At 41.0% G+C, this 27389-nt stretch overlaps 1 protein-coding gene across 1 annotated transcript in view; it reads left to right on the top strand.

Annotated features, from left to right (window-relative positions):
• Positions 1-1123: 1123 nt before the first annotated feature.
• The window catches only part of NCBP1 (nuclear cap binding protein subunit 1), a 31657-nt gene continuing 5391 nt past the window's right edge, over positions 1124-27389 (top strand). Inside the window, exons 1-20 of the mRNA XM_064643290.1 lie at positions 1124-1742; positions 1878-1963; positions 2544-2644; positions 3814-3970; positions 5044-5151; positions 5545-5666; positions 6170-6239; positions 7758-7973; positions 8884-8981; positions 10188-10251; positions 13255-13365; positions 14592-14656; positions 15395-15457; positions 17101-17175; positions 18253-18356; positions 19185-19307; positions 20492-20594; positions 21933-22026; positions 24544-24647; positions 24975-25089. Coding sequence (XP_064499360.1) covers positions 1139-1742; positions 1878-1963; positions 2544-2644; positions 3814-3970; positions 5044-5151; positions 5545-5666; positions 6170-6239; positions 7758-7973; positions 8884-8981; positions 10188-10251; positions 13255-13365; positions 14592-14656; positions 15395-15457; positions 17101-17175; positions 18253-18356; positions 19185-19307; positions 20492-20594; positions 21933-22026; positions 24544-24647; positions 24975-25089 — 2583 coding nt within the window. The 5' untranslated portion in view covers positions 1124-1138. The remainder of the gene's footprint in view (positions 1743-1877; positions 1964-2543; positions 2645-3813; positions 3971-5043; positions 5152-5544; positions 5667-6169; positions 6240-7757; positions 7974-8883; positions 8982-10187; positions 10252-13254; positions 13366-14591; positions 14657-15394; positions 15458-17100; positions 17176-18252; positions 18357-19184; positions 19308-20491; positions 20595-21932; positions 22027-24543; positions 24648-24974; positions 25090-27389) is intronic.

Here is a 27389-nt window from a genome sequence, read left to right as displayed (position 1 = left end):
CTGCCCATAGCATGGTAAAGATGAGCAAATAGAGAAAGGATGTTAGGGTTTGAAAGAACAAAAACATACTATTAGTAGTGAACATTCAAAAAGCAGACGATCTTGTTCTGGCAGTTATATGGAGAAAAAAAACCAATCAAACTTTGGAGGATTAGCACTACTGGGTTTGATTTATTTCAAAGAGAAAGAACTAAAAAAAGCACTCATACTTCTAGTTCTCAGGACTGGGTACAAAATGAACTTATCTGTGATGCATGGGGCATTTCTGCCAGTGGCCTACATGTGCTCTCTTAACACAGGACACAAGAATTGCTCATTTTTGCGTGCACAGGTGTCCCATTAAATGCTCAATTTGCCAAACTGGCACTTGAAAATTCAAGTGCTTGAGCTACCTAAATTTAAAAGGACAAAACCTTTAGTGAGACTGTGTGTGCCTGCATTCTGTGCAGCACAGGCCATACTCTCTCACAGCCAGGAACTTTTTTGTGAACCTACTTTATAACTAACAAGCCCTTAATGTACCTGAATGAGCAGAGAAAAGGAACATGTGCAGAGCATATCCTGCTGTTCTGCTCTTTTCTGTTATGGTCCTTCCTTCCTTACAGATCCAAGCTGTCCAGCAGCACCTGTATAGGTCAGCTTTAACAGCATGGGATGATAAAGCTCTGAGAGTGTCCTAAATAGACTGAACTACCACCAAAAAACCTGCAGTGCACCTACTGTAAGATGCACTTTTTTATTATTACTGTAAAAAAACTGTAAGATCATACTTTGAAGTAAATCTTTATATATAAGACATCCAAAGACTTCGAAGAGCTAAAGGAATATCGGGGGAGACCACTTTTGTACTTTAAAAGTGTTGCTTGACTGAATTTCACAAAAGGCACTACTGGCAGATGACCGCATAAAGATGGGCACGTAAAGCCCATTCCTGGGCCTGCAAACCGACGAGGGGCTTTTTTACCTTGTCGGATCATCGTGGTTAATGCGGCTCGTGTCCGGGAGCGCCCAGGAGATCTCTGGGCTGCCCGCAGCAGCCGGGCCGTCCGCGGGGCTCCCTCCGGCCTCTGCCGGCTCCGCATCCAGCCCCTCCTGCCGCCCGACGTCCCCGGAGTGGTGCAGAGCGACGTGCCTGTGAATGCCGGGCAGCTCCTCGAACGCCTGCCGGCAGCACCGCCACCGCACGCCCTCTCCGCCGCCGGGACACCGGGACGCGGCCGGCACCTCCTTCGCTTTGACGAACAGGGAAAAGGCCTGGAAGGCACCGCAAGGACCCGCGTTACCGAGGTCACCGCGCCACCCCCGCCCCAGGCCCGGCGCGGCCCCGCACCGACCCACCTTCCTGCGGGCGAGGGCGCGCTGCTTCCTGCCGGCCGCGCCGGCCTCGGCCGGCACCATCTCCGCCTCTCCGCCGGGAAGCGCCCGCTCTGCTCCTCCTCCGCCCCGCCCCGGAAGCGCTCGGGCAGGGACCGGAAGCGGGTGGGAGGTGCCGCGCCCGCCCCGGAAACAGCGCGGCCGCGGGCGGGGAAGGAGCGCGCTGCTCTGGGCCCGCGAGAGGCGTCTTGGTCCTTTGCTTCCTGCTGCTTCTCGCCGCTTCCCGGGGCTTCTCGCCGCTTCTCGCCGCTTCCCAGTGCTTCTCGACGCTTCCCGACGCTTCCCGAGGCTTCTCGCCGCTTTCCAGCGCTCCCTCCGACCGCTCTTCCCCGCCATGTCGCGGCGGCGGCACAGCGACGACAGCGATGGTGAGCCCCCGCTCCCCCAGCCCTCATCCCCCCGGGTGGGGAGGGCGGCCGGGAGTGTGGATGGGGCGGGAATGGGGGAGCGGGGGGGGTTTCTCCGGCGCTGGTAACGCTGTGCTCGGTGTGTTCTTGGAGCAGGGCAGCCCCACAAGAGGCGGAGGACCTCCGAGCCTTCCGAGATCGAGGAGAGGCTCGAGTCGCTCATCTGCAGGGTGGGAGAGAAGGTAGGCGAGCTCGGGAGAGTTAAAGCCTTATTCCCCTTTTCCCCCTCCCCTTCGGTGCGCCATGTGGTAGCGGTTCGTCTGTAGTAGCCCCCCCATGCCCCCCCGGCCCCCCGTTCCCCTCCCTCCCCCCCAAAATACAAACCACGTGTGTTGTGAGATACGTTAAAAGTTGTTGGGTTTTTGAAAAGTCACGTGGCGGGCAAGTGCTTAAATTGTAGCGTGGTGTTTCCCGAGCAGGGATACACAGCCAGCGAATAGTTTGTTACCTGTGTGCCTGCGGGTATTGGTGGTCCCACTCCACCAAGGATGTGGAGGAATAAACTTGGTCTGCCTGTGGCACAAGTTTCCAGTCCTGACAGAATTTGGGGCTAGTGGAAGAGGGGGTCACTGGAGTTCCTGGGGGGGGGGAGGTTGGTGAGGTGCAGCTCTTCTGAGGAGTAGCTGCTCCTTCTCTGAGGCATGGGAGAGCAGTTTATCACTGCTTGTTGCCGTGAAAAAAGAGGTGACATCTCATCAGGCTGGTTTGTGTTGCCTGGTTAATGATGATGAAACTTTTTTTTTTTATATATTTTAATTTTAGAGTAATTCATCTTTGGAGAGCAACTTGGAGGGCCTAGCTGGCGTTTTGGAAGCTGATCTGCCGAATTACAAAAGCAAGATACTAAGAATACTGTGCACTGTGTACGTATGGGGGAGGTCTGGGAATATGGGAAGTGTTTTCTTTGTGCCTAAGTTTAAGTATTTAGGGTAGTTTGAATGCCAACAGTGGCTTTACTTCCTTGCTGCTGTCACAGCATGGAGTTTGTCTTACTACAAATGAAAGAAATAGAGGAATAAGCTAGTTACGTAGTAGGCGTAATTCAAGTAAAATATGAGTTTACATTACTCTGACTTGAAATGTGTACAAGGCTCAAAGGAGATAGAAGAAACTTCAGAGCTGCTCTTCAGTAGCTGTGGGAACACAGCAATGCTGGGCAGTTTCCTGTATCCAGATGAAGTGCTTATGACCACCAAAGCTGTTGACTGCCAACACTTATTTACTCTTACTATCTGTGATGTTTTCTCACTGCTTTCTCCTCTTCTCTGACAATGATTCGCTCATGTCTTTGTAAGCCCAAACATGAGGAGCAGAAAGTAGCCTCTCTGCTGCCTGACAGCTCTCCTTACTCTCCCTTACAAAGTGCAGGAGCAGAGGTGCCCTATGTCAGGGTTACTGAGTGGTGTCTGAGGGCAGGGTTGTGCAGTGTCTAAGGTAGGAGGTGAGACAAGTACAAAAGAAGGGTGTAGGGGAGACTGTAGCCTACACTAAAGTATCTGGTTTTGCAGGTATTTAAAATCTATTTTTGTAGCAATATTTGTTAATAAAAGGCAAATAGGGCCTTTTTTTTTTCTTTAAACTGTAGCAATAAGACACTTCTGAAAGTACAGGGTTAGCTTTCATGCATACGAAAATGGCTGAGGAAAATTAATTCTTTGTGGCAGGGCCTGGCTTTCCCTGTGTTGTGTAATAAAATTCTTTCTAAATTGTGAACTTAAAACAACTTCTTACGTCCTTGCATAAACTCCATCACATACATTATTTGGCCAACCCTCTGGAATACTCAGCAATTAGATAAAAATAAAAAGCAAATACCATAAACGTACTTGAAAATGGCACGTTCCTTTTTAAGGGGCTGCAGTTAAAACAAAAAAGATTATCTGTAAGATACTAACTGTGGGATAAAACTGTAAGATCGTGCTAGCAATCTTTTCTTAATTCCTCATGAAATAAGAGAAGGAGGTTCTAAGATGCAATGCAGTTGGCACATGATGAATAAACAGCTATCAGAGTGTTTCTTTTTCTGTGTCAGTGCACGTCTGTTACCAGAAAAGCTTACTGTTTACACCACACTGGTTGGCTTGCTGAATGCCAGGAACTACAATTTTGGTGGAGAATTTGTGGAAGCCATGATTCGTCAGCTTAAAGAATGTCTGAAAGTAAATATGTATAACGAAGCCGTGCATTTGGTAAGTGGAATTTTGTCTATTTGTTTTACATTTCTCCTCATCCTTTTCCTCTCCTCCTTTACCTTTTCGTTCCAGAAGAGCTGGGCCTTGCAGTGTATGTTACAGTCTCTTTTGCCATCAACATGCAGTGCACTGTAAATACTCCCAAGAGGAAGTTTGTGTTAATTGAGAAGTATTTCCTTCCTCAAGGGAGAGCAAATCATATTACAGTTGCAAAATTTACTTCCAACTGTATATTTTTCCGGTGAAAAATTAAATTTGTGGTAAAGAGGTGCTTCTCTCCACCTGTTCTTCAGTCAAATGTAAAAGATGAATGAAAGTCATTGTGCTTCTGTTGTGTTCAGAGGTATACAATGGTCTTGTGGCTCTCTTGGAAAAAAACTGAAAGGAAAATGAACAATTTGGTTCTTAAAAGCTGTTTTTGATGGCTGTTTTCATTCTGCTTATGAGAGATGAAGATCAAACAAGCAGTTTTAAGTGCTGTCTTTGAAACCATTGGCTCCATTCTTGCTGCTTACAGATTTTGTCTGCTAAAAGATATTAGAACTTCAGCAGCATTTGATTTAGAAGCCCACTGGTGGGCAAGTTCCCAGCTTCTTCTGAACCTCACTGGTGAAAATAAAGATTCCAGTCAAGAGACTGCTGTTCAACTGTGGGACACTTTTCTAATAAGACCTAATTGCTGGAATTTCTGTTGTTTTAGTGATCTGATACGGTATAGAGTAGATAGAAGTGCAAGAGTTTTCTTCTGTAATATCAGGTTGCATGTCTTAGAATGCATACTCGTGTTCCCCATCACTCCTTAGTCAGGAATATTATCCTTGTAGTATTGTGGCAGTGGAGCAGATTACAGACATTATAGTAAACAATATATTAGGCAGCACTTATGATACTTGTTTTCTAGCTTTGCAAGGTGGGTCTGTACAGTGTGCAGTATTTCGGTCTTGGTGGTACTCAGTGGGTATTATACTTTTATTGATGGGCTTTTTTAATCATTTCAGTAAAGTTTATTCGTTCTTGTGCAGCCAGTTTAAAAAGTATTCATTTAAAACAATTTTTTTCTCTTTTTTTAGGTTCGTTTTTTGTCTGATCTTGTGAATTGTCATGTAATAGCTGCACCTTCCATGGTAGCTATGTTCGAGAACTTTGTGAGCGTGACACAGGAGGAGGATGTACCCCAGGTAAGCAAAAGATCTGTGGGCTCTCTAGGGCTGTTTTCACAGTTTGTCTGTATCGTGTCTCCTGTACTTATGCTTAGAACAGGAAGTTTTTAGAGACAGCAAACTGAATTCCTGAGCGTTAGTAAAAGGAGCCCGTGGCAATTGGGAAATACATCGTACAGTAAGAAAGTATGGTCCTTTCCAGTGAAGTGGCTGAAGTGAATTTATTTTACCTTACTTTGGCAGTTGGCTTATCACAGTTCAAGCAAAAGATTGGACGTTTCAATCTGCAACTGCTGGTCTTTACGTCCCCCCAGAACAATGTGCCGATGTTTCAAATTTAAATGTATGCGCGTACAAAATCTGTTGGAGCTCACTCGTGTACTCAGATTTTGGTATGTTACCTTCCTGTAGGTGCGATGTGACTGGTATATGTTTGCATTTCTGTCATCTTTGCCTTGGGTTGGAAAGGAGTTATATGAGAAAAAGGACGCTGAAATGGATCGTCTCTTGTCTCAGACAGAAAGTTATTTGAAGTAAGTTGTAACCCATTAGAAACGCTCTGTTTAAATATCTGTTTAAATATTTAAGTAAGTAAGAATTAATAGCTTTGATTATTGCTCACTTAAAAGTATTCTAAAGCCTTAGGTTTGAACTGTCTGGGGGGGAGGGGAAGCCCTGAAAATACGTGAGGTGGAGACATTTTTGAATTTGAAAAGTTTTATTGTCGTGTCTAATTCTAGAGTATGTTATAGGTCTTGTTCTGCTCGTGCTGGAGCAGCTGGAGTTGCAAGTGTGGTGTGAACACTGATCAATTGCTGCATCAGTGCTAACCAGTGTCACTGCGTTCTGTCTGGGTGCTTCAGGTTAATGCTGTTGTCAAGATGTACTGATAGTTTAAGTAATCAGAAACCTGTTTTTTATATACTGTAGACTTCATCAGCTGAAAAGAACAAGTAGTAGTACACTCATGAGAAAAACAAAATTGCTGCCCTAAATCAGTCCATTAAAAGTCAGGTTTTCTTTCCTGTTTAAACAGACGCCGCCAGAAGATTCATGTACCCATGCTGCAGGTGTGGACAGCTGATAAACCACATCCACAAGAAGAGGTGATTGGACTTTACATGCTTTCTTTCAGAAAGTCTGAAAAATAATCTTGTACTAAGGTGTTCTTTTATCACAAAATTAAAAAGCACTTCTCAAAGTACGAATTGTCTGCTGTTTGACATTAATTCCAATAAGTTGTGTGGGGGGGATTATTTTCCAAGTATTGGTTCAGAATATGAGGTTGTATGGAGTAAGAAGTGTTTTGTTGTGTGCTGACAGGCCCCTGAAGAAGTGTTATGAAGTGAGGAATGGCTGTAGATTGTAGTGGGGTTTTTTTGGAACTGCAGGTTGCAGGACACATTAAAAGATTTTCTGTGTAAAACAGAATGTAATTTCTTACTTATCCCTAAATGTTTTCCATCTGTGAGAAACAGCCCTTTGTAGTGACTTTGCTTTCTCAACCTTAGGAATGCTAAACACATATATAGAAACTGTGTGCAGCAGTTACCATGCCATCTTTCACAATCAAGCTGAAAATATGGAGAGGAGAGGTGGCATCTGGCTAGCTTAGGGTGGGATTTGCCTTTTTGAATATTGTTGAGGGTTGTTCTTTCCCCTAACTTTCAGGACAAATGTTGGGTATCTAAACTGATTTTCTGGGATATTTTGGAGCATGGCCCTCTTAAGCTGTATTCACTGTTCCGATTAAATCACAGCCTTAACAATTATATTATTAATCATAATTTGGAGGGATGGGCTTTCTGATTATGATTAATTTGTCTACATGAGTATTTTGCCTGCCCAGTGTCTGAATTTTCTTGTTTAGTTCAGTAGAGAGATTAGCTGACTGCATTTGAGACCATGTGTTACCCATACTTGCAGACATGACTGTGCACTTCAAGTGCTAGTTGTTACCAGTTTTGTAATGTTCACATTTTGTAGTGTGATGATTTCAGTAAATGCAAAGGACTTCCATGTAGAAGTTATAATTTTAAACTTGCATTCAGTAAGGCCACAGGCCTCCAGAGTTCCTGGAGTAAGTAAACAAAGCAAACTATTTATTGCCAGTTGCACAGATGTCTGTGCTATCTCTGTGAGAATGCTGGGACTCAAAATTGTGTTGAAAACCATGGCAAAGGTATTTAATATTTGATAATATTGTATATGTATTGAATGTGCAGTAGCTGATAGTTTTGATTGCTCTGGGATCAGCATGGCAGTCCTACAGAATGTCTTTCTCATTTTAATGATGATATGTCTGTTTTAATACCACCAAAGAGCAATGACTGACATGATGTTCACTGCTGTAGCTCCACTGGGACTCCTGAGCTGCCTGCTGGTGTTTAAAAAACTGCCAGCAGTTAAATTTTACTGAACACAACATTGTGTGAAACTAGGAGCAGCTCTAGTATTTAGAGTTCTTAAATTATTTGTTGGTTTACTGAAGCAGCAGTTTAAGAAACTGGTTTTTTTTCAGAATGGGGTATGGAATTTAAGGAATACATTTCGGATAGCTCAGGGAACTGCTATTTTTGTTGCAAGATTCAGCTCATCTGATGTTTCTCACTCTTTTCCTTCAGTATTTAGACTGCCTCTGGTCTCAGATTCAGAAGCTGAAAAAAGACCGTTGGCAGGAGCGACACATTCTGAGGCCCTACTTGGCTTTTGACAGCGTTCTTTGTGAAGCTCTGCAACACAATCTTCCTCCGTTCACCCCTCCACCTCATACTGAAGATTCAGTATACCCGATGCCAAGGGTTATTTTTAGGATGTTTGACTACACAGATGACCCTGAGGTATGTGACTGCTGTGGGAGATGGCAAGTGGATTTCACTGTAAGATTGCTGGGCTGGTTGATATTGGTCAAAATGTGATGTCCCCTCTCCCAGGGTAGTGAGTGGTTTGAAGACAGTTTTGCTTTGGTATTTCTGCAGAAATGAACGAAGTTACCAAGTTACTGTAAAAGCCAAGTTTGTGGGGAGGACAATTTAGATGTTGTGATGCTTAGAATGACAATATTGACTGAATTCTCTAATGTCTCTAGTAAAACTACATTCACAGGGTTAGACTTTGCTTCCAAAAGTTTGGTGACTGGAGTCTTTCCAGGCTGGGTATTTATTGCAATGTTTATCGTCTGTTAAAATTTGTTGATGCATATTGTGGAACAAAGGAGTGCAGGAAAAGAATATGTACTGCCTTCCCCAAATGCTTTTATACCTGCATTTCCTTTAAGTCTGCTGCCTTTTACCTTCATTTGTTGGCCTTTGTTTTTTGCAGTGAACAAGAAAGAATACACATGAATATACATTTTTCTACTCTATGGCTTTATTTCTTAATCATGTTCTAGCTCAACTGTGATTTTTCTTTCTGGGCTGCATGGTGGTAGCTTGCCCAATGACTCCACAAAGCAAAGGAAGAAGCAGATGCTCTATGAACTTAGAATGATGTTCTCTAGTTTTGTTCCTCTTTCTTCTTGTAATGAGTCCTAGTATTCATTTTGTTTTAAACATGAGTCTGACGTTTGTGTTGAACTGTGTGACATCAACTTTTCAGTCCTGAAGGATAAAGGACAGCTGAGACCCCACTGAGTTTATGTGGAAGTTGGACCACTTTTTTTCCACCTGTAAATGTATCTAAGGTACCTTGCTACCTGTTGTACCTCTGCATTAGCAGTGATCTTCATGAGTCTTCATTCTTTCTCACTAGGGTCCTGTCATGCCTGGCAGCCACTCCGTTGAACGATTTGTAATAGAAGAGAACCTGCACTGCATCATCAAATCACACTGGAAGGAGAGAAAGACTTGGTAGGAGGAGCTCAGCACTTTTTAAGGGGCCCTGGCACTTTTTAAATGCTGCCATGGCTTTGGTGCCAGCAGGGATGCATAGAGTCCTGCACTGGTTAGGCAAGAGCCATAGCAGAGTCTGTACGATCCAGGGGGACAGTGGCTTCTGAGAAGGGAATCCTTTGATAATATAGAATGTGCTGCAAAAAGTGTGCAGACACACCTTATTCTTCACAGGAGCACTATGGAGAGTGTGATTGTGTTGCGCTTCCCGGAGTATTGAGGGGGCTGATTCGTTGGGTGGGGCAGTGAGCCTTGAGCTCGTTCATCTGCAGCTGACAGTGCTTTGGTGTTTATGGAACAGCTCTGTGTTGGGCTTCCTGTGGGAATTACATGGCAGAGATAATTGAGCTCTGGGGAGCCATTGCTGGGCCAGTAGATTTCGTTACTTTCAATTCAGCTGTGCAGTCAATTCAATTCAGGATGCAGTCAGGGCACTTTCCTTCATTTCTGCCTGGGCAATGTTTGATGTTGGCAATTGATAACCGAGGTGGTTTGCCACAGGTGTCAGACTTCTGTACGAAAACTACCAAACTCTATATAGTACTCAAAAAAATCGGCAGAAATGTTGGATTTGGTGATGGCATGTGATAAAGTTTTTTGGTTGCAGCTGTTTGGTTCAGCAGAAACTAGAAATTCAGTGTTGTTGCAGTTACTGGGATAGTCTTTGTTAATTATCAAGAGACGATAAAAGACTAGGACTACCAGAGAGGTTAGTTGTTTGCTTTGCACTAATGATAGGTGGTAACGACCTGATTAAAAGATGAAGCATTTGAAACATGAGAGTTTCTTACATAACCCATTAGCTTAATTGTGCTTGCAAGTCATTCTGAACGTCCAATTGTTTGGGTAGTTTTTCTTTCCATTTTTCATGTGTTTATGCCAGAATTGCATATCACAGTGACTTTTTTAAGCAAAGCAGTGTAACCACTACATAAAGTACAATTCTTACAGATCATAGGTTAGGCAATGCTACTGTGTTCTTGTGCTGTTTCTTTTTTTAAATGCTCTATGGTTTAATGAACAGACTTTAGAAGCATTATTGATGCGTTTGGTGCTGTTTTTGTGGGAACTCTTGCCTAGAATTAAGCATTATCTGTAATTATGTTACTTGATCTTTACATGACATTTGCTATGTTATGTTTGAATGTATCTCTGGTTTTGCAGCGCTGCACAGCTGTTGAGCTATCCAGGAAATAACAAGATCCCGTTGAACTACCACATCGTAGAGGTATGGATTTTATGGATCACCTCTTTGTAGCTCCATTATTTCATGAGTAACATGTCCCAGTTAGTTCCATTATAGATCCATTAAATTACAGGTTGATTTGGGAATCAGCCAGAACCTTGTTGAATTGAAGCAACATTTTGTAAATGAGCGGGTTGTCTTGAGCTTTCGTTGTCATTTTAACGTTGGGGCTTTGACCAAATACCAAAATTTCTTAATGCACTAGTAATCTGGGTTGTGGCATTTCTCAAACTTAAAATTATACATATGATGCTGCATTTGAGTCACTTTCAGTTTAAAACAAATTTGAGTGAAAATACAAGAGGAAATGTGCGCAAATTGAAATACAAAAAAACTCCATTTAAAGATAAGAAAAATCTATTTTTAATTCAGAGGTAATTGAGCACTTGGAGAGTTTGCCCAGAGAACTTGTGGAGTCTGTACCCTTGGAGAAGTTCAAAACATAACAAGACACAGCCCTAAGCAACCTGCTCTAGGTGACTTATGTAGGGGGCTGCTGACTTGATCTCCAGTTAGACTCCTGCCATTCTGTATCATTTTATGTTTGGATCTTTTAAATTATTTTGTTCAACTAGCCCTCAGAAGAACTTTCAGTGAAATAGCCATGTGTTTCCTCTGGGGCATTCTCCATATTAGAGAATTTTAGGCAACTGTAATGTGTACCAGAAGAGCAGCATAGGTTTTTGTTTTGCTGCCTTCTCTGGAAAGTTTGTTTTCAAGTTGTAGAACTGTGTAAAACTTCATTGATTTTCAGCAAAAGTTGAAAGGGATTAACAGATTTCAGCTATAGCAACTTATAAAGGTTTTATGAAGATATAACTGCAAGTAGGAATTTCAGAGCTAATTTTGACAAGAAGTAATGTCATGTAGAAGATTTATCTTCATAAAAGTGGGATTGAGAATTCCTTTTGCACCAAAATGCCAGATATTTGGATTGCTGTAAAGTTACATGAGATTTGATCATCTTATTCTTCTTGCACTTTGAATTCAGAACAGAGGAATGTTAAAATGAGAAGTAATTTTCTGCCCTAACACTGAACTATATTCAGTGATTTTACCTTCAGTATCTTGAAGTGCTGTAAAAAGTGGTGGAATTCCTGAAAAGAAGTGCAAAATTAATGTACAGATTCTTTGACTAACAGTAATAATTTCCTTTTTTTCTTGCAATTTTGAGTTACTTTAGGATATTCACTTTATTATTTAATAGTCTGACTGCTTACTTTTAATGAAGATTCAGTGTTTGTAAGGCTTAGCATAGTTTTTTTTCATACTTCTGTTCATTCTGCTTGCTGCTACTTCCTTGTAAGGTCTGTCTGACAGTGTCTCACCAACAGTCACGTTGGTTTTATGTTGCTTTCAACAATAGTTTAATCTGTGAAATTTTACTGATTTTTTTCAGCAGGTCACAGAACTGTAGAAATAATGTGGTCTAACAAATAAAGGAAAATGTTGTTTGAAGTTCAGAACGTAACAGTTAGGCAGAAGTAAATTTAACCTGGAACTAGTTGTCAGTACCTTCCCAAGTGTCCCAAGGCCCCCGTGGGCCCCTCTGAGCATAGGAGTGTTCCATGCTGCCTGGAACCCGTGTGAAACACTGAGATGTGACACCTTTCCATCAGTAGCTTCTTCCAGACACACCTATGGGTATTTCTGGTAGCTGTTAATAGAGGATGTCTGGACAGCCTCATTGGCTTGTTGGATTGCTGTGCCTTGCTGTGCTCCCACAGTTTTTGGTGCCCAGTTGAGACGTTCAGGGCATCAGTGTCCTGATCATTCTTGTGGCCTTGAACTCTTCACAAAGTGTGGTATGATAGTTTGAAATACTTGAACTGAATACTTGGTAATGAACATGTGATGGGTATCAGAAATACAGCTTTATGCAGTATCCCAAACAGAAAGCAACTGACCATCCAGTTGTTATTTCCTATCTTGAGAAGTGGAGCCATTTTCTAACCTAACAAAGTTGTTCCTACGTTTTTGTCACATCTGTCTTAACAGTATGTCCAGATTATGCTGACAGAGAAGGGTTCTCCAGCATCTTGCAGTCTCTTTCTGCTTTCAAGTCCTTCCTTAGAATAAATAAGTTCTAGTCAATGTGCTTTCATGTGCTGTTTTTGGAGTCTATAAATGGAGGTTGATTTCTTAAACAAGATTTTTCTGAAGCTTACTTCTTTAAGCTTTATTTAAAGAGGAAACTGATCAACTATAATGAATCAAAGATTCCCAATTCCTTTGATGTTATTTAAATGTAGTTGAGAATGGAATGCAAAATAAACAGAAACCCAGAGGTGGATGTTGTACAGAGATGATTTTATTGTAGCCCTTAAGGGGTTGACATGCTGTTATTAGAGGCAAACTTTAGAATAAAAGCACAGATACTGATGGCAGGATTATTTTCAGTTGTCTTGGAAGGACCTTCCACCAAGAAGTATTGAGCATATATTTTTGTTGTATGAAATGCTGATTGTAATTTGCAGTTTAAAGTTGTGGCTTTATTTATATAAGGTTTTGCATAGGAGAAAAGAGGACATGATGGAAAAGATAGAGATGTAATTTTAATGCAAATAGTCTTTCATATTAAATGCTTAGGCTTCCTTTCATATATTTGATATTGATATTTACTATTGAACAGGATCAGCTTATTTGTGTGTTTCTCAGATCATGTGGTATCACTGCAATAGGTCACATTACAACTATTTCCATTTCTACAGTTATGTGCTATATCTGTTAGGCATAATAGATGTATAATACTGGTGTTGTATTAGTATGAAATGGCAAGGGCAGTTAGAGTGGACTTTATTAGTACAGTGTAGGGTTACCACTACCTTTTATATGGTTCTATTTTCCTGGAACATGCATTTGACAGAACAATATGGGTCTTTTGGGATAGATAATTGTTTAAGATTGATGGCCACTATTGTGAAGCTGAGAGTTGTGCAGGCCATGTTTGACTGTGCTCTGATTCTGTGATTTCCCCTCCTACAGGTAATATTTGCAGAATTGTTTCAACTTCCATCTCCACCACACATTGAAGTCATGTACACAACGCTCCTGATTGAACTGTGCAAACTTCAGCCTGGCTCTTTACCACAAGTTGTATCCTTTCTGTGCTGCTGAAGAGCATTTATGAAATGCAGCCTTTATTTTGTTTGTTCTGTAGCTGATGGGATATCAGTAAATACTGGCTGTATTAGTATTTTGCAGCAGCTGCATGAAACTTTGCCTGTAACATGAGCATAAGAGAATAACACAGCCCACTTAGCAGAGATCTAGATTTGCCAAGTGGGCAAGACTCTTCAGCGTTCTCTGCACTGTTCTTGCACTTCCTCTAACCTTCCCAAGAAATGCTGTCTTGGTAAGGGGGTAAAATACAATACTTCTGTTTGTCACTGCAGCCTCTTTAGATTTGGACAGCTTGTGGCATGGTCACAGACACATTAAAGCCTGAGAAGGAAAGAAAGTGACAGGCTTGATATTTTGTTCTAACAGCTGTGTGAGTGCTCCTTGTCGTTTTTTAGCAGTAAGTGTAGCAGGTGATTTAAAAGAACTTGCCTGAGTTCCCACTCGGTGCTCACACTGGAGCATTCAAAAGGTCAATAATCATCTGTGAGCTCAGAAAGGGTGGCTAAATGCTGAGAAAAGAGACATGGCTTCCAGCTAACTCTGATCATCCCATTATATCACCTTAGGTCATTGGTTTAGATAAAGCTATAGACTGAGAATGGAGGACAGTCAAAAGATGTCTATCCACTGGTAATTTCATGCCAAAATTTTCGTTCTACTTCATGATACCACCCACTGTTTGAAAAATCACATAATCTCAAAGAGTAGCCAAGTCTCTTCCTAGAATTGGGTATATGTCCGTGCATGAAGTTTTTTATGTTAATAGGGACACTGTAAGAAAGATAAAGGCCTTGTGGGGTAGAGCCCATGTAGACATACTTTCTCAAGCCTTCAATGATGATTAAAGATTGAGTGTATGTAAGCAGAAGCCTGTGAAGCCAAACTGTGGGTGAGATTACAGAAGTACTCCATAAGGATGTTGCTGTCTGTTCATGTCAGTGAATGTTGCATGATGTGAATTCTGTCTTTCTGTGGAGGAAGCCAACAGTCTTGTTGCAATGATGGAAGAAAAATAGGCTGGGATTAAAGGGTGGAACTCATAATATTCTTCTTTTTTTCCACTTTGGATTTACCTGATTTTGGAGTAGACTTAGGGAGCTTTCAGTGCAAAAGGTTGATGACATTCTATTAAAAACCTTAAAGGAATAACATCTGACTTATCTAGTGCTTTTCTGTAAACCTTAATAAGAAACTTTAAGCTTGCACAAGCCACGGAAATGCTCTACATGCGCTTGGATACAATGAATACAACGTGTGTGGACAGGTAAGTGTGTTTTGGAGATAATGGAAAACATTCCTCAATGTCCAGTGTAGAGGAAAAATGAAGAGGCTGTGGAAAGAGTAGTCAGAAACCCTTGTTAGAACCGCTCGATGCTATTCAAGATGTTCTGTGGGCTCTAGCTTAGAACAGTCTAAAGAAAACGTGGAGGATTGGCAGCTTGCCTCCTCTCGCCGGGAACACTCCCCTGGGGGTCTGTCTGTCAACACAGGACAGTGCAGATGGGTGGCAGCTTTTCTGTGTCCAGAGCTGTCCACAGTTATATAGTACTGTTGCCTGGTATGGTGCCTGCTCCATAGTGGTCTGGGGGGCACTTTGGAAGTGGAGTTAATGGGGTATGTGCCACCCAAAGGAGGAGAATGGTGGCGATTTTGCCTTCTCAGTGACGTTTCCATTGTGTAGGAAGGCAGTTATTGACTAATGAAAAATGTGAAAGTTGCATATTCACAGTAAGTTTACATTTTAATTGTTAGTTTAATACGTCATCTCTTTATATGAAATGACAGAACGTGACAAGCTGTCTATTTTCCCATAAAAGCTTCTTTCTGAATTTCGAAACTCAGTCTTTTGTATCTGTCAACATAAATGCCTGTTTAATGCTGTAACAGCTTAAAGAGTTTAGGCTTACCTTTCAAAAGTTGAATGCATTTATAAGAAAAGCTCAAGTGAAAGTTTTCTTGCACTTCTGACATTTAATGGACCTTTCTTTTTCTTTTAATAAAGGTTTATTAACTGGTTTTCTCACCACTTGAGCAACTTTCAGTTCCGTTGGAGCTGGGAAGATTGGTAAGTTTCTCTCCTTTTAATTCAAACCTGATATTGCAGAGGGTAGTGAGCTGTCTGTGCACACCTGCAGTTACAAAAAGACATGCTTCACCATGGGCATGGAAAGAATTAGAGTGTGGGCTATATCTCTGGAAAGTATTCAGCATTCACAGAAATGGAGAGATCCGACCATTAGTTATACTAAAAGCTGATAAGGGGGATATAGGAGTGAGAGAGAACAAAATGTTCTGAAAGTGTATGTTATTCAGCATCTTCCATTGGGTGAATTCCATATAGGAACTGTGAAAGTATTGTGCTGCAAAATAAATGCAATTTTTCTGTGGTGCTCTTCCATTTCACTAAAAGCTCTGGTAGCAAATTAAGCCTTTGTGGGAGTGAAATGACTAGTAAGTTTTTCTCCTTTTGATTGAAACCTGATATTGCAAAACCCTTAAAATTTCAAACTTATCCAGGAGGAATAAGGGCATAGTGGCCCTGTTAATTGTTTTCCTCTAGCTCTTCAGAGATTGTTCTTAATCTGTTAGCCAGCACTCAGCGGTAGATTATCTTGATAATCTCTTTAGTCCCTAGTGAACATGTGACAAATCTCAAGCCAGTATAAGTATTCCTTAAAGAGGGAGGCAGAAATGTGGTTTCTTTAATGTATCCTGCACTTTCAGTGCAGTTGTTAGCAAATTTTTCAAAATGACTCCCTGATTTCCTTTTTAATGTTTGTGCTGACTCTGTGTCCTGTGCTCATTCTGCAGTTTTTCTCCGTGTCCTACCCCAAACCTTTCATTATATATAACCTTTGTCCTTGAGACCTTGTAGTCTTATTTCCCACCTGCCAAATCCTAGGGCCTGAAGTTCCATCAGAGCTTGCCCTGCCATCCATTCTTACCATGCCATGTTTTGAACTTGAATCTCTAGCAGGAGCTCCCTGGACTCAATCAGTGTCTAACCCCAGGTTCCCTAAGCTTTCTGTTCCAGGCACCCATGTAACAAGGGAGATCAACTTGAGGTTAAGTCCTCCCTGCAGTAGCTTCCACAGCCTGCTAGTGTGCATGCTTTCTATAGGTGATCTGCCCAAGAATCCATGTGGAGAGGGTGCAGCCCTTCTTCTGATACTGTTTTGTGGCTTTTCTTACCTTTCTTGTATTGTCCTTATGTGGAGTTAGTTGTTTGATGGCTGTCCTGTTATTAAATCCATGTTAACTGACCAGGCAGCAGTCTTCAAAGATCTGTCTTTCACAGATCTTGCACGTGACTGTATTTGGGGCTTTTCTTTGTCTGAATGCGTTTGAAATCAGCCAGAAGTTCAAAAATTCCAATGAGGGAGGAAGAGACCATGAAATCACACAAGGTTGCTTTTCTAAGGAAAGGAAAAGCCAGCTAACCATAGCCACAAATTGTTTTTAATCTGGTAGGGGAAGGGAAGTTACTTGAAAATGTATCACAGAGAGAGGAGATTCCAAGAGTGCTAATTGCCAATAAGGAAGTAGTGATTAACTTACTTCAATGGCTTAAAATTGCCTGCACTCTCAAATGTCAAATGCTCCAATTGTCTTTAGACTGTGATTGTTTTGTACCTATTAGACCAAGCCAAAAAGAGACTAAAGCACAAATTCTTTTGCTGAAAGCCTTTGCATTCTGTTCTTTGATAGGTCGGATTGTCTTACTCAGGACCTTGAAAAACCCAAACCCAAATTTGTGAGAGAGGTTTTGGAAAAGTGCATGCGGTAAGTAAGATCTTTTGATGGTTGCATTCAAGGCAAAGTTTTATCTGGATACTGTAAGAGTCCTTTTAACTTGACTTTGGTCTTAAGGCATCTGTTCTTACAATTCATTTTCGGTTAAGAGCTGAATCTGTTTTTTGTGTGATTTTTTTGTCTTGGTTTACCCACTGTAGGACACTAGAGAGAGGGAGGAACGGGTAGTGCAGATGGATGGTAGTGAGCTGTTTATGCACACCTGTAGTTACAAAAAGACATGCTTCACCATAGGCATGGAAAGAAATAAGAGTTTAGGCTTTATTCTTGGAAAGTACTCAGCATTCACAGAAAGAGAGGGAACTGACCATTAAATATACCAAAAACTGAGAATCTAGTCTTGATTCTTCTAGGTGTTCTCTGATGTTCATTTCCCTTAAAAAAACAAACAACCATCCAAACAAACAAAATCTCCAAACCCAACAACAAGACTACGTAATCAGCATCTGGACTTAAAGTTGTTGAGATAGGAGGGTATAAGAGAGAGAAAGAGCAAAATATTCTGAAAGCGTTTGTTACTCGGCATCCTACATGAAAACAATCTGGTTTGGGGTGAATTCTGTATAGGAAATGTGAAAGTAGTGTGCTGCAAAATGAATGCAATTTTTCTGTGGTGCTCTTCCATTTCACTAAAAACTCTGGTAGCAAATAAAGCCTTTGTGGGAGTGAAATGAAGCTGGAAAGTAAAAGGAAGACATCCAGTTTAATATTTTTTCTGCTTTGAGTTCCAACATCTTGTTAGTTTTCTGCAGTGCATTGTAGGCTTTTGCATAAAACTTCTTACCAGGCAGCCTTTTCACAAGGCAAATTAATTGTGTGAGGATGAAACTCAAGCATCATGGAGTTCAAATGGAAGGCATCTACTAGTAGGTTTAGTTTACTTAGCTCATACTATCTAGCAGAAACTATCATTCTGTTGTGTAAACATCCTGATTCTTGTTCTATGGAAGTTAGGTACAGGAAAATGATTATACAGCAGTCACATTAAAATTAACCATGGTATTATTCTCATTTTAATTCTAATGCTATGAAACTTGTTGTTTGCAGGCTCTCCTACCATCAGCGAATAATAGACATCGTTCCTGCAAGTTTTTCTGTCCTCAGTCCTGCTAATCCAGTGTGCATTTACAAATATGGAGATGAAAGTAATAGTAAGTATTAAAGTTACTACTGGTCAAGTTGAAGTGTTTCAGAGCAAGGGAGCACACTAGATTGACTGTAATGTCAGTTGTATTCATAATGAGCTGAAATAAATGTGCATGATTTTCATATGGGTGAATATGCTTCACATGGGCAATTGATATATATTAAGCCTTGATCACTGTAATGAAATCCTCTCTGCTACTTATGAAGAAAAGAAAATCCAGACACGTGAAGTTACTATTGCTGAGGTGGTTGTGTTATTATGCAGTATTATTTACCAGAAGTCTAAAATTGGACAATTCATCCATTTTCCCTGTTTGGCCACTGTACTATGCCAAAGGCAGCATATGAAGTGATAAGGAGAGTTTATTTTTTTAACTTCATGAAGCAGTAGAGTATTTTACCAGTAAATTTGATTTAATGGAGCATACAGAGGGAGCAGACAACATAAAGATTGAGAGATGCTTTATTATTCCTTTTATTACTCGGTGTAAATACAAACCTAAACATAAAAGTGTCATCATCACAGGTACAGTGAGGAAAAACAAGGACGTATTGCATTTCTAGAAAAATGGTGGAAACTGAAGTAGAGCTTTAGTCAGGAAAGTGGTTACCTGACCTCAGCTCTGAAGGTTCTGCACAAAATTTTGAATTTAATGTGAAGACCAGAAAATTGTTGAGCGATTTTATAGAATATTGCTGTGGACAATGGTATTGGAAACAGCTAGTTTTAGGTGTAGCTGGGAAGTACACTGGTTTCTCTGAGAGGCAAACTGATGTTAAAAATGCTCACTTACTTGTCTTGACATATTTTTGACCTCTCTGTTTTTGTTCAGGGTCCCTTCCTGGATATACTGTGGCACTCTGTTTGACAATTGCCATTAAAAATAAGGCAAGCAATGATGAAATCTTCAGCATTTTAAAAGATGTGCCTAATCCAAACCAGGATGACGATGATGGTAAGATATATTCTGTTAGGCTCTGGCAGGCTGTAATTTATCCTGTGGCAGATTGATCTGCCATGCTTTGGAGCTGTGAGTGTGGTGGTTAATAGAACTGTATGCTTTTCCTTCTAGTAGTTGGTTTCAATTTGTCAGTGAATAGAGATAATACACCATTGTTAGTTTTTTTTGTAAACATCTTACACGGTGAGTCAGGCCCATTTTTTCTAACCTAACAGAAGTAACCTGGTGCTTCGGGTGTGTTTTCTTGTGAGTATTGACAGAGTGAAAGAATTTAACATTCCCTTTGCCTTCAGCATCAGAGGGCAGTTCATGCTGTCATCCTCACCCCTGAAGTTCAGTACTTTTGCCCTGAGAGCATCCCTCCCCTCAGTGCAGTCCCGCAGCAGATAAGACAGCCGGCCTGCCACTGTCATCTTCCATAGATAAAAACTCACAATGAGACTCCACTCACATTCTCCTTAGCTTTGCAACCACGGGCAGCACTGATTCCCAAAGGCTGCATATTTTATGGAATGGGGAGTGTGAGAGAATTAGAAGTGATCTAAACAATAGGGACTACTTCATTGTTTCTTTAATATTTGCAAGTGTTCTGTCATGCGGGCAGAGAGCAGCAACCATCTGGTGGAGTTTTTTTGCCCTGGGATACACTGTCATGTTTCCTGATTTGCTTTGGGCATTACCCAACAATTAGTGCTCTCCCTTCTACCTGTCTTCAGCTGCAAGGTAGCTAGAGGTACAGGAGAGGACTTGACACCATTCATCCTAATACCCACATTTGCTATACATGCTTGCTGGACCTTTCCATATCCCGAATGGTCAGCCTCTGTATGTTAGATGTCCTTACTTTCTTCTGTCCTTGTCCATGCCTCCTTCTTTATGGCCTTCCAGGCCTTCATCTTGGTGCACAACTGCAGTTTCCTGTGCTGACTTTCTCTGCTGCAGTCCATCAGTACTGCTATATGTTGGTAGGGTGGTGAAAATGGTGAAATGGGAGCCTGAAAACCTGCACATTTTGGAAGACTCTTTACTAGCTCCCTGCTCAGCCCTCCAAAACCCTGTTGTTGGAACTCTTTTGTGAAATGAGCTAAAACCATAAGTTATCTGTACAGGGTTTTTTTGTAGCTTACATGCTGCTCTACTTGAAGTACTTATTAGTTTCAACTTTAAATAACTTGCAGGTGAAGGATTTTCCTTCAACCCTCTGAAAATAGAAGTCTTTGTTCAGACGCTGCTCCATCTAGCTGCCAAGTCTTTCAGCCACTCCTTCAGTGCCCTGGCAAAGTAAGTGTGATGTGCATTATTTTGGGGCTTACGGAACAGTTTAATTCTGACAGTGACATGCACGATAAAAGAAATGGACTGCAAGCTTTAGCAGTGTTTTAGGTGCTCCACAATACAATATGATTAGGAGAACTAATGACACTGCTTACTGAAGTAATGGTAGTGTAAATCCTAGATTATATATATATGAATGGAATTAGCAGAAATGTATACATTACAGCCGTGTGGTGTAAGTCAAACAAATGAGACAGGTTTGGAAAATTACTTCATTTTAGAATTACTTATTTGCTGACTACGGTGAGGAACAAGGGATTCTTCTTACATTTGAATGACTGGGTGGCTGCATCACAATATCTTGGACTGTGAATATGATTTGAGGACAGTTACTTATGTATAAAAAACAAAGAAAAAGAAAACATGAAACTTCAAAACAGTCTGCTGTAAACTTCTGTCTACCAAAGCAAAGTGAAATCCATCCTAAAATACTTTAGAGTTCATCCCTTAAAGATATGCTGGAACTTGTAAAGAATTTACTGCACCATTTTTAGCAAAATAAGATAAAATAACATTTTTAATCCTGTGTGTTTCGGAGTTGCTTTCAAGTCTTTTGTTGCCTGAAAGGTAGTCTCATGCATCTTAATGAGGTATTTTTCTTTCTGTCCCTAAATATGTATAAAGCTGTTACAAAAACATGCTCCTGGGAGCTCTGCAGAGGCAATGTTGGTAGGAAGCTGCAGGTAGTAACCTGCAGTCAGGAGAGCAGGAGGCAGGGTGACACGAATACTTAGAACCCATGGTATTTTCACTGCTGCACACGCATCAGTGGCAGCCATGAGATCAAAAAAGAGCCTCTTACTCTTTACAGTTTCATTACAATAAGCCGGGCTGTGAGTGCTCTCTAGCAGTCAGCGTAACTGCTAAAATGGAGGCTTTTAGCTGCATTTCCTTCAAAAAGAGGCACTTAGGATAAGTGTCTAAAGTTATGGAAACACAAGTCAAGAGGAAGGGCTCAAAAGGCAGCAAATTTTGCTTCAGCTGTGTATAGATAAGCACATGAAGCATGAAAAGTGCCTCTTGCTTTTAAGAGCATGAGAAACATAGCCCAGCTTTAGGAAGAAGATTCACCACTAAGATGTAAGTTACTTTTAGGGGGTGCCATGTCTTTGTAGTCTGTTTGACTAAGGATGGTTATGTTTTCCTGGGAACAGTTGTCCAAGAAATGCAGCAGATAGTCACAAAATTTTATTTTGGCCAATCTAAACCACTTGCCTTATATCTGCTGCTCTTCTGACCTGATCCCAGCCTCTCCACTAATAGACTACTTATGTCTATTAAAAGGTTTCATGAAGTCTTCAAAACACTTGCTGAAAGTGATGAGGGGAAACTCCATGTGCTGAGAGTTGTATATGAGGTTTGGAAGAATCATCCACAGGTAAGAGGCTGGAATGTCAAGTATCTTTGTGAGTTTCAACTCAGAGAAGTTGTATGTAAATAAAAAAAATACAATTTGCTTTATATCCTCTAATTTGTCATTTTAAGGAAATTTGTCATTTTAAGGAAATTTCAGGTTGTATTTAATGTTGTTAGTAGTGCCTAAAATGAAGGCTGAACATAAAATACATCCCATCAGTGATGCTGCTTCTTCCTCAATAGTTCACTGTGAGAGGGCAAAGGCCTCATTATGACTCAGATTCATACAATGCTGTTTGTTGTACAAGAGAATAACTTCTGCCAAAATCATGTTTTTGTTCAAAATTGGAAAACAGCGTAGATATGTAAATTGAAATAAGATGTAGGTCTCATATGAAAAGCAGGCTGCATTCCTAGAGATGTGGAAACCTAGAGTTTTTTAGAGCTGTGTTGTTTTTTTTTTTTCATCAAGTGCTAGTGAAAGCCATCCACTTATTACACTAAGCTCATGCTGGAGTCCCTGTTGTGTGTGGGCAGGGTGAGTAGAGCTGCAGTAGTTAGTGGCTGTTTCAGAACAGATCAGTCTGACAGTGCTGTGATTATGTTCATTCTTGAGCCAGTGGAAATAACACCCTAAAAGACCTGCAAAAAAATGCCTCAGTTGTATAAACTGTTCTGTTTCTTCACAGCAGTTGCTTTTTCCCTCAGCTGTCATTTTTCTATAAATAGAAATAAATAGGGAACTCAGGCTGAATTTGCCTGCATTAATTATTTCATGTCTTCGTTACTGGTGTGTTTGTGTTCCACTTCAGTGCTGGAAAGTGTACTGTACCTCGCAGCTGCACAGGCCAGACTTTAAGAAGCCAGGCCACTGAGAACCAGGGATAATCCTTGCATCTGCTACTAGATATGTGGTCCATTCCCTAGTGGAAAAAACCTAGCACCTAGAAGATACCTATGCAAGCTGTTACCTCTCTTAAAAACATCAAAAAAGGATTTTTTTTTTCATATATTTAAGTTACTACCCAGTTTAGTGACCTTGAAAATGTGACATTTACAGTCTGACCTACTTTTTACTGCCATTTAACTGGATCAGAAGAAATTTCATTACTGCAATCTAATATCTGTATCCACTTCCTCTTCGTTCCTTTGTGTTGTGGCATGACCAAACTGAGATGGAGGTTTCAAACCCAGACTGAATAGTCATGTTAGACTTTTACGAATAAAACGAGATCACTTTAAAAAATGTCAAGTATAAAAGTAAGGGAGGTCTTGCTGTTCTACTTGACCGTGGAAGTTAAATTTTCTTCTCTCGCACTCCAGTGTTTTGCTTCTGATCTAGCACTTGCCTTTTTTTTTTTTTCATTCCTGAGTCCACAACCTCAGGAAGGAGGTTGTCACACAGAAGGAATGGTGCCTTGACAGCAGGCAGTCTGTTTTTAGGCTGCTCACCCCACTCCCGTGTCTATGGGAACGTCCTTTGAGTTGGTTCAGACAACCACCAGTACTCGCAAGGCATGTAGCACTGATGACTGATCTGTGCTGCAGGTAGTGATTTAACAACAGGAGTCAGTAGTCCCTGGATTTATAAGCAAGGTTGTGGTGGTAACTTCATGAAGAGAAGCTTTGACATTAAATGTTTTCTCAAAATCCTAGATGTGTGTTTTTTGGAAGATCAGGCTAAGTAATCAGAAATTCTTCCTGGCAATGCAGAAAGACAAATAGAACATAGGATGCTATCCTGGGACTTGAAAGTTGAGTGCTGAATCCTCTGTATGATTCATTCAGTTATTTTAATTTTCCTTCCTTAAAAGGAACTTTGTTACACTTCCTTATTTGACAACGGGTGGTTGTAAGGATAAATACAGTGCAGGCTGCAGTTCTTAGATACTGTGGCGTTCAATCACATGAGTAATTAAGATGAGCCCTTTTTTCTGAACAGCTTGCAACTTCTGTAGTCAGTAACTCTCCTCTGCAGTTGCCTGCTGCATTGCTTGCAACTCCCCCAGAATCATGGCAGTGCCTGTAGCAAGTAAGCCCTTCCATTGATACACGGCAATGGCTCCACCCTGAAATTAATAGGCTCCTCAGAGGAAAGCTCTAGTGTCACGTTTGAAGGCCGACACTGTTCAAGGGTAGTGGGCTAACAGTAGCTAACAGTAGCTCCTTCATTATGGTGATCTGATAGGTATATATGCTCTGGTTTGAGTACTTTGATGCCAAATGCGAAGACTTGTGTCTCTAAGTCCTCAGTTCGACTCTGATTCTTGTATTTTTTGTTTTTGTATGGGAGTATGTATGTTAACAGAGTGCTCACTTTCAAAAGTAGGTAATGTTGTTAACAAGGTAACAATGCTTTATGTAATTGATGTGGGTCCCCTCATTTGAAATGTTTTAGGGTAGACTACCCAGCTTCCTAAAGTATTTGAAATTACCCACTAATACCACTGATGTAGAGTTGCATCAAGGCATCTCTAGTTTTGTGTGAGGCTGGAATATTTTCACAGACTGTGTGTGTATCGTCTTTCACAAAATATAGATGATTGCTGTGCTCGTGGACAAGATGATTCGGACACAAATTGTCGACTGTGCTGCAGTAGCAAACTGGATCTTTTCTTCAGAGCTTGCACATGATTTTACCAGGTAACAAGAATTTGTTTGGGGTTGTTATTTATCTCTAACTTGCTATTTGAGATCGCCAGTACATTGTTTAATCTATGAAAACTCAGTAGCAGAAGAAGGTGCAATTAAGCTTTTGCTCTTTCTACAAAATACATACTTTAACTGTTAAGCTTTTTTGCACTACAAGTGTGCTTTTCTATATGCCGAGTGTTTGTTCACTCCGGTAGATGTCTTAAGTGATACTAAGTTTAAGTTCTCCCAGTTACAGTTTTCTGTAAGAAGCTATGTTTAGTTTACGGTCTTGGGGTGGTGTGTAGTATAGTGTTTTGAGCTTTGTGTCTTTCCTAGGTTTTATATCTGGGAGATCTTACATTCCACAATTCGTAAGATGAATAAGCATGTCCTGAAGATTCACAAAGAACTGGAGGAGACTAAGGCAAGATTGGCCAGGCAGCACAAAAGAGTGAGTAATTTGTTTGTAAATCTTAATAATTTTAAACTCAGATGTGCAAACCTGCATGCAGACAGGCAGACACACAGTTGGTTCTGGGGAGGACCAAATAAACGTGGTTCTTCGGGAAGGCTGTCTACAGACATGTGTTCATCTCCAGCACTGAGATATCAAAAATCAGGTGCATATTCTCAGTCCACCTTTCTAACAGTAGCTGTAACATAAGAATTTAGTAAAATCTTTTAAGGGAGTTCATATGTATTTGCTCTCTTCAAGTTCTCTCTCACAAGTTTCTTTTCCAATATGAGTGTGTTGTCCACTTGCCTTCTAATCTGCATTCCAATTACCTTATTAGATAACAATAAGAACAGTTACAAATTATTTGTGGTAAGTTCTGTTTAAAGAGTGCTCTTGTGGCTTCCATGCAGAAGTGCACAGAAACAGCTATTTGCGACTGAGAATTGGCTGTTACTGTTCTTCTGGTGGATGCTGCTGGATTCTGACACTGGCATGTCACTTCCTTTTTCCAACTTATTTTTCTGAATACAGTTGCATGATCTTGCATTACTATATAGAGCAAACTGATGAGGAAGCAGCTGCTGTTGTGTTCTGTTGTCCCAAGAGGGACAATAAAGTGGGGTGAGTGAGTGTCTTCTATGGCAGCTGGAAGAGATGGGTCCCAAGGAAGCATGGCTGAATGCAGAACTTAGTCATGACAGAATTAAGTCAGTTCATAAATATACTGACTTGCAGAAAGCAAGAGAGAATTTCTGTGTTTCTTTGAGGTCTGCGGGTGTGATTACCTGCATAAAACCCTTAGCTAGCTCCAAAATTTTGAGTGAGGTTAATGTCAAAATGTGACAGAGGCTGGCTGATGTTTTTTGAACAGACCTGCACAAGTCAGTCATTTGTCCAGAAGCTTCTGTTCAGAGATTGCTAATAACTCACAGTTTGCCAGGGTCAGTTCATCCCAGCTCCTTCATCTTGTTTCCTCCACTAACAGCAACAACCATCCTAGTTGCTTGCATCCTCAGCCTGCATTGATGAGCAGTTAATAAATGCTCATGATTAGTGAAGACCTAACTGTAGTCACTGGTCTTACTGTGAGGCAAAGAGCTTCTCTGGCAACTCTAAATATACCAGTGTTTTAATTTCTGTACTCGTCCCTTGCTGCAGCTCTATATTACTTAGTGCTTTAATTGAGTATTATGCCAGGAAGAAACATTTGTATGCAACAGTGAGTAGTTCTGCAGGCTGTTGCTCTGCTGCATGACCATTCCTTTTAGAGGAAGTAAGCTGTCAAGTTTTGATATCTCCAGCATGAGGTGGATTGCTTTACTGTGGAATGAGTCCAAGGCTTATGGTCCTTTCTCTTGGGTTCTATTGGACCTTTAGTGTTTTGAGTTCAGTAAACCTCTGTAGATGGGGAAAAGGCAAGTTCCCATAGAGAGAATAAAATTAAATTGTCACTTGCTATGGTAAGTAATTTTCATTTTCTATGCTAGTTTGGAGCTATACCTGTCTTCTGATTGTGAGCTGCATTTCCTATGCAGTAGGTGAGTTAACACACGGCCCTATAGTTGTCACAAGTTACACATGCTTCTTTTACAAATGTTTGAAGTTTTGAGCTGTTAATTTATGGATGTTTTTGCATAGAAACAATCATATGAGACTGAGGCATTATCTGTGCTTGAATTTACAATAATGCATCAGATTCTGCCTTTCCTCCTATATGCCTTTTTGTCTTGTTTAAGACTTAGTTACCTGAAGTTCCAAGGCTGGTACTTTCGTGTATTCTGTGGGTGGTAGTGGTGGTGTTGTGTTTTGATTTTGATACAGTGAGAGCATGCCATGTTCTTAGTATATCCATGTAGTTTATCCAGGTAGGTCCATGCTGAGCCTTTCTAGTCTGAGTACACTCTGATCATGAATATAGGGAGTCCCCACTTCAACAACACTGGCAACAGTCTTTAGCCTTCCTTCTGTGCTAACCAGCTGGATTGATTTGAGTTTATGCACTATTTTTTGGAGCCCTGAGACTTCAAAACTCTTCATTCAGTGAATTGTCTGCCCTGCTGCGGTAGATGCTAATGATAAAGTAAGTTACCTTTCACTTGTGTTTCCCTCAAATCCTGAATTCACAGAATGGCCTGGGTTGGATCAGTATTTCCCAGGGTCCTCCTTTCTACCTTTTTTAAAGGGATAGAGTGTTTCCTCTTTTCCAGTCACCCAGGACTTCACCTGACTGCCATGTCTTGTCAAATATAGCAGAGTGGCTTGGCAACTACATCAGCCAATTCCCTCAGGACTCT

The sequence above is a fragment of the Pseudopipra pipra genome, chromosome Z, assembly GCF_036250125.1.
Source record: "Pseudopipra pipra isolate bDixPip1 chromosome Z, bDixPip1.hap1, whole genome shotgun sequence".
Taxonomy (NCBI): Eukaryota; Metazoa; Chordata; class Aves; order Passeriformes; family Pipridae; genus Pseudopipra; species Pseudopipra pipra.
This window is presented reverse-complemented; position numbering and strand designations above follow the sequence as displayed.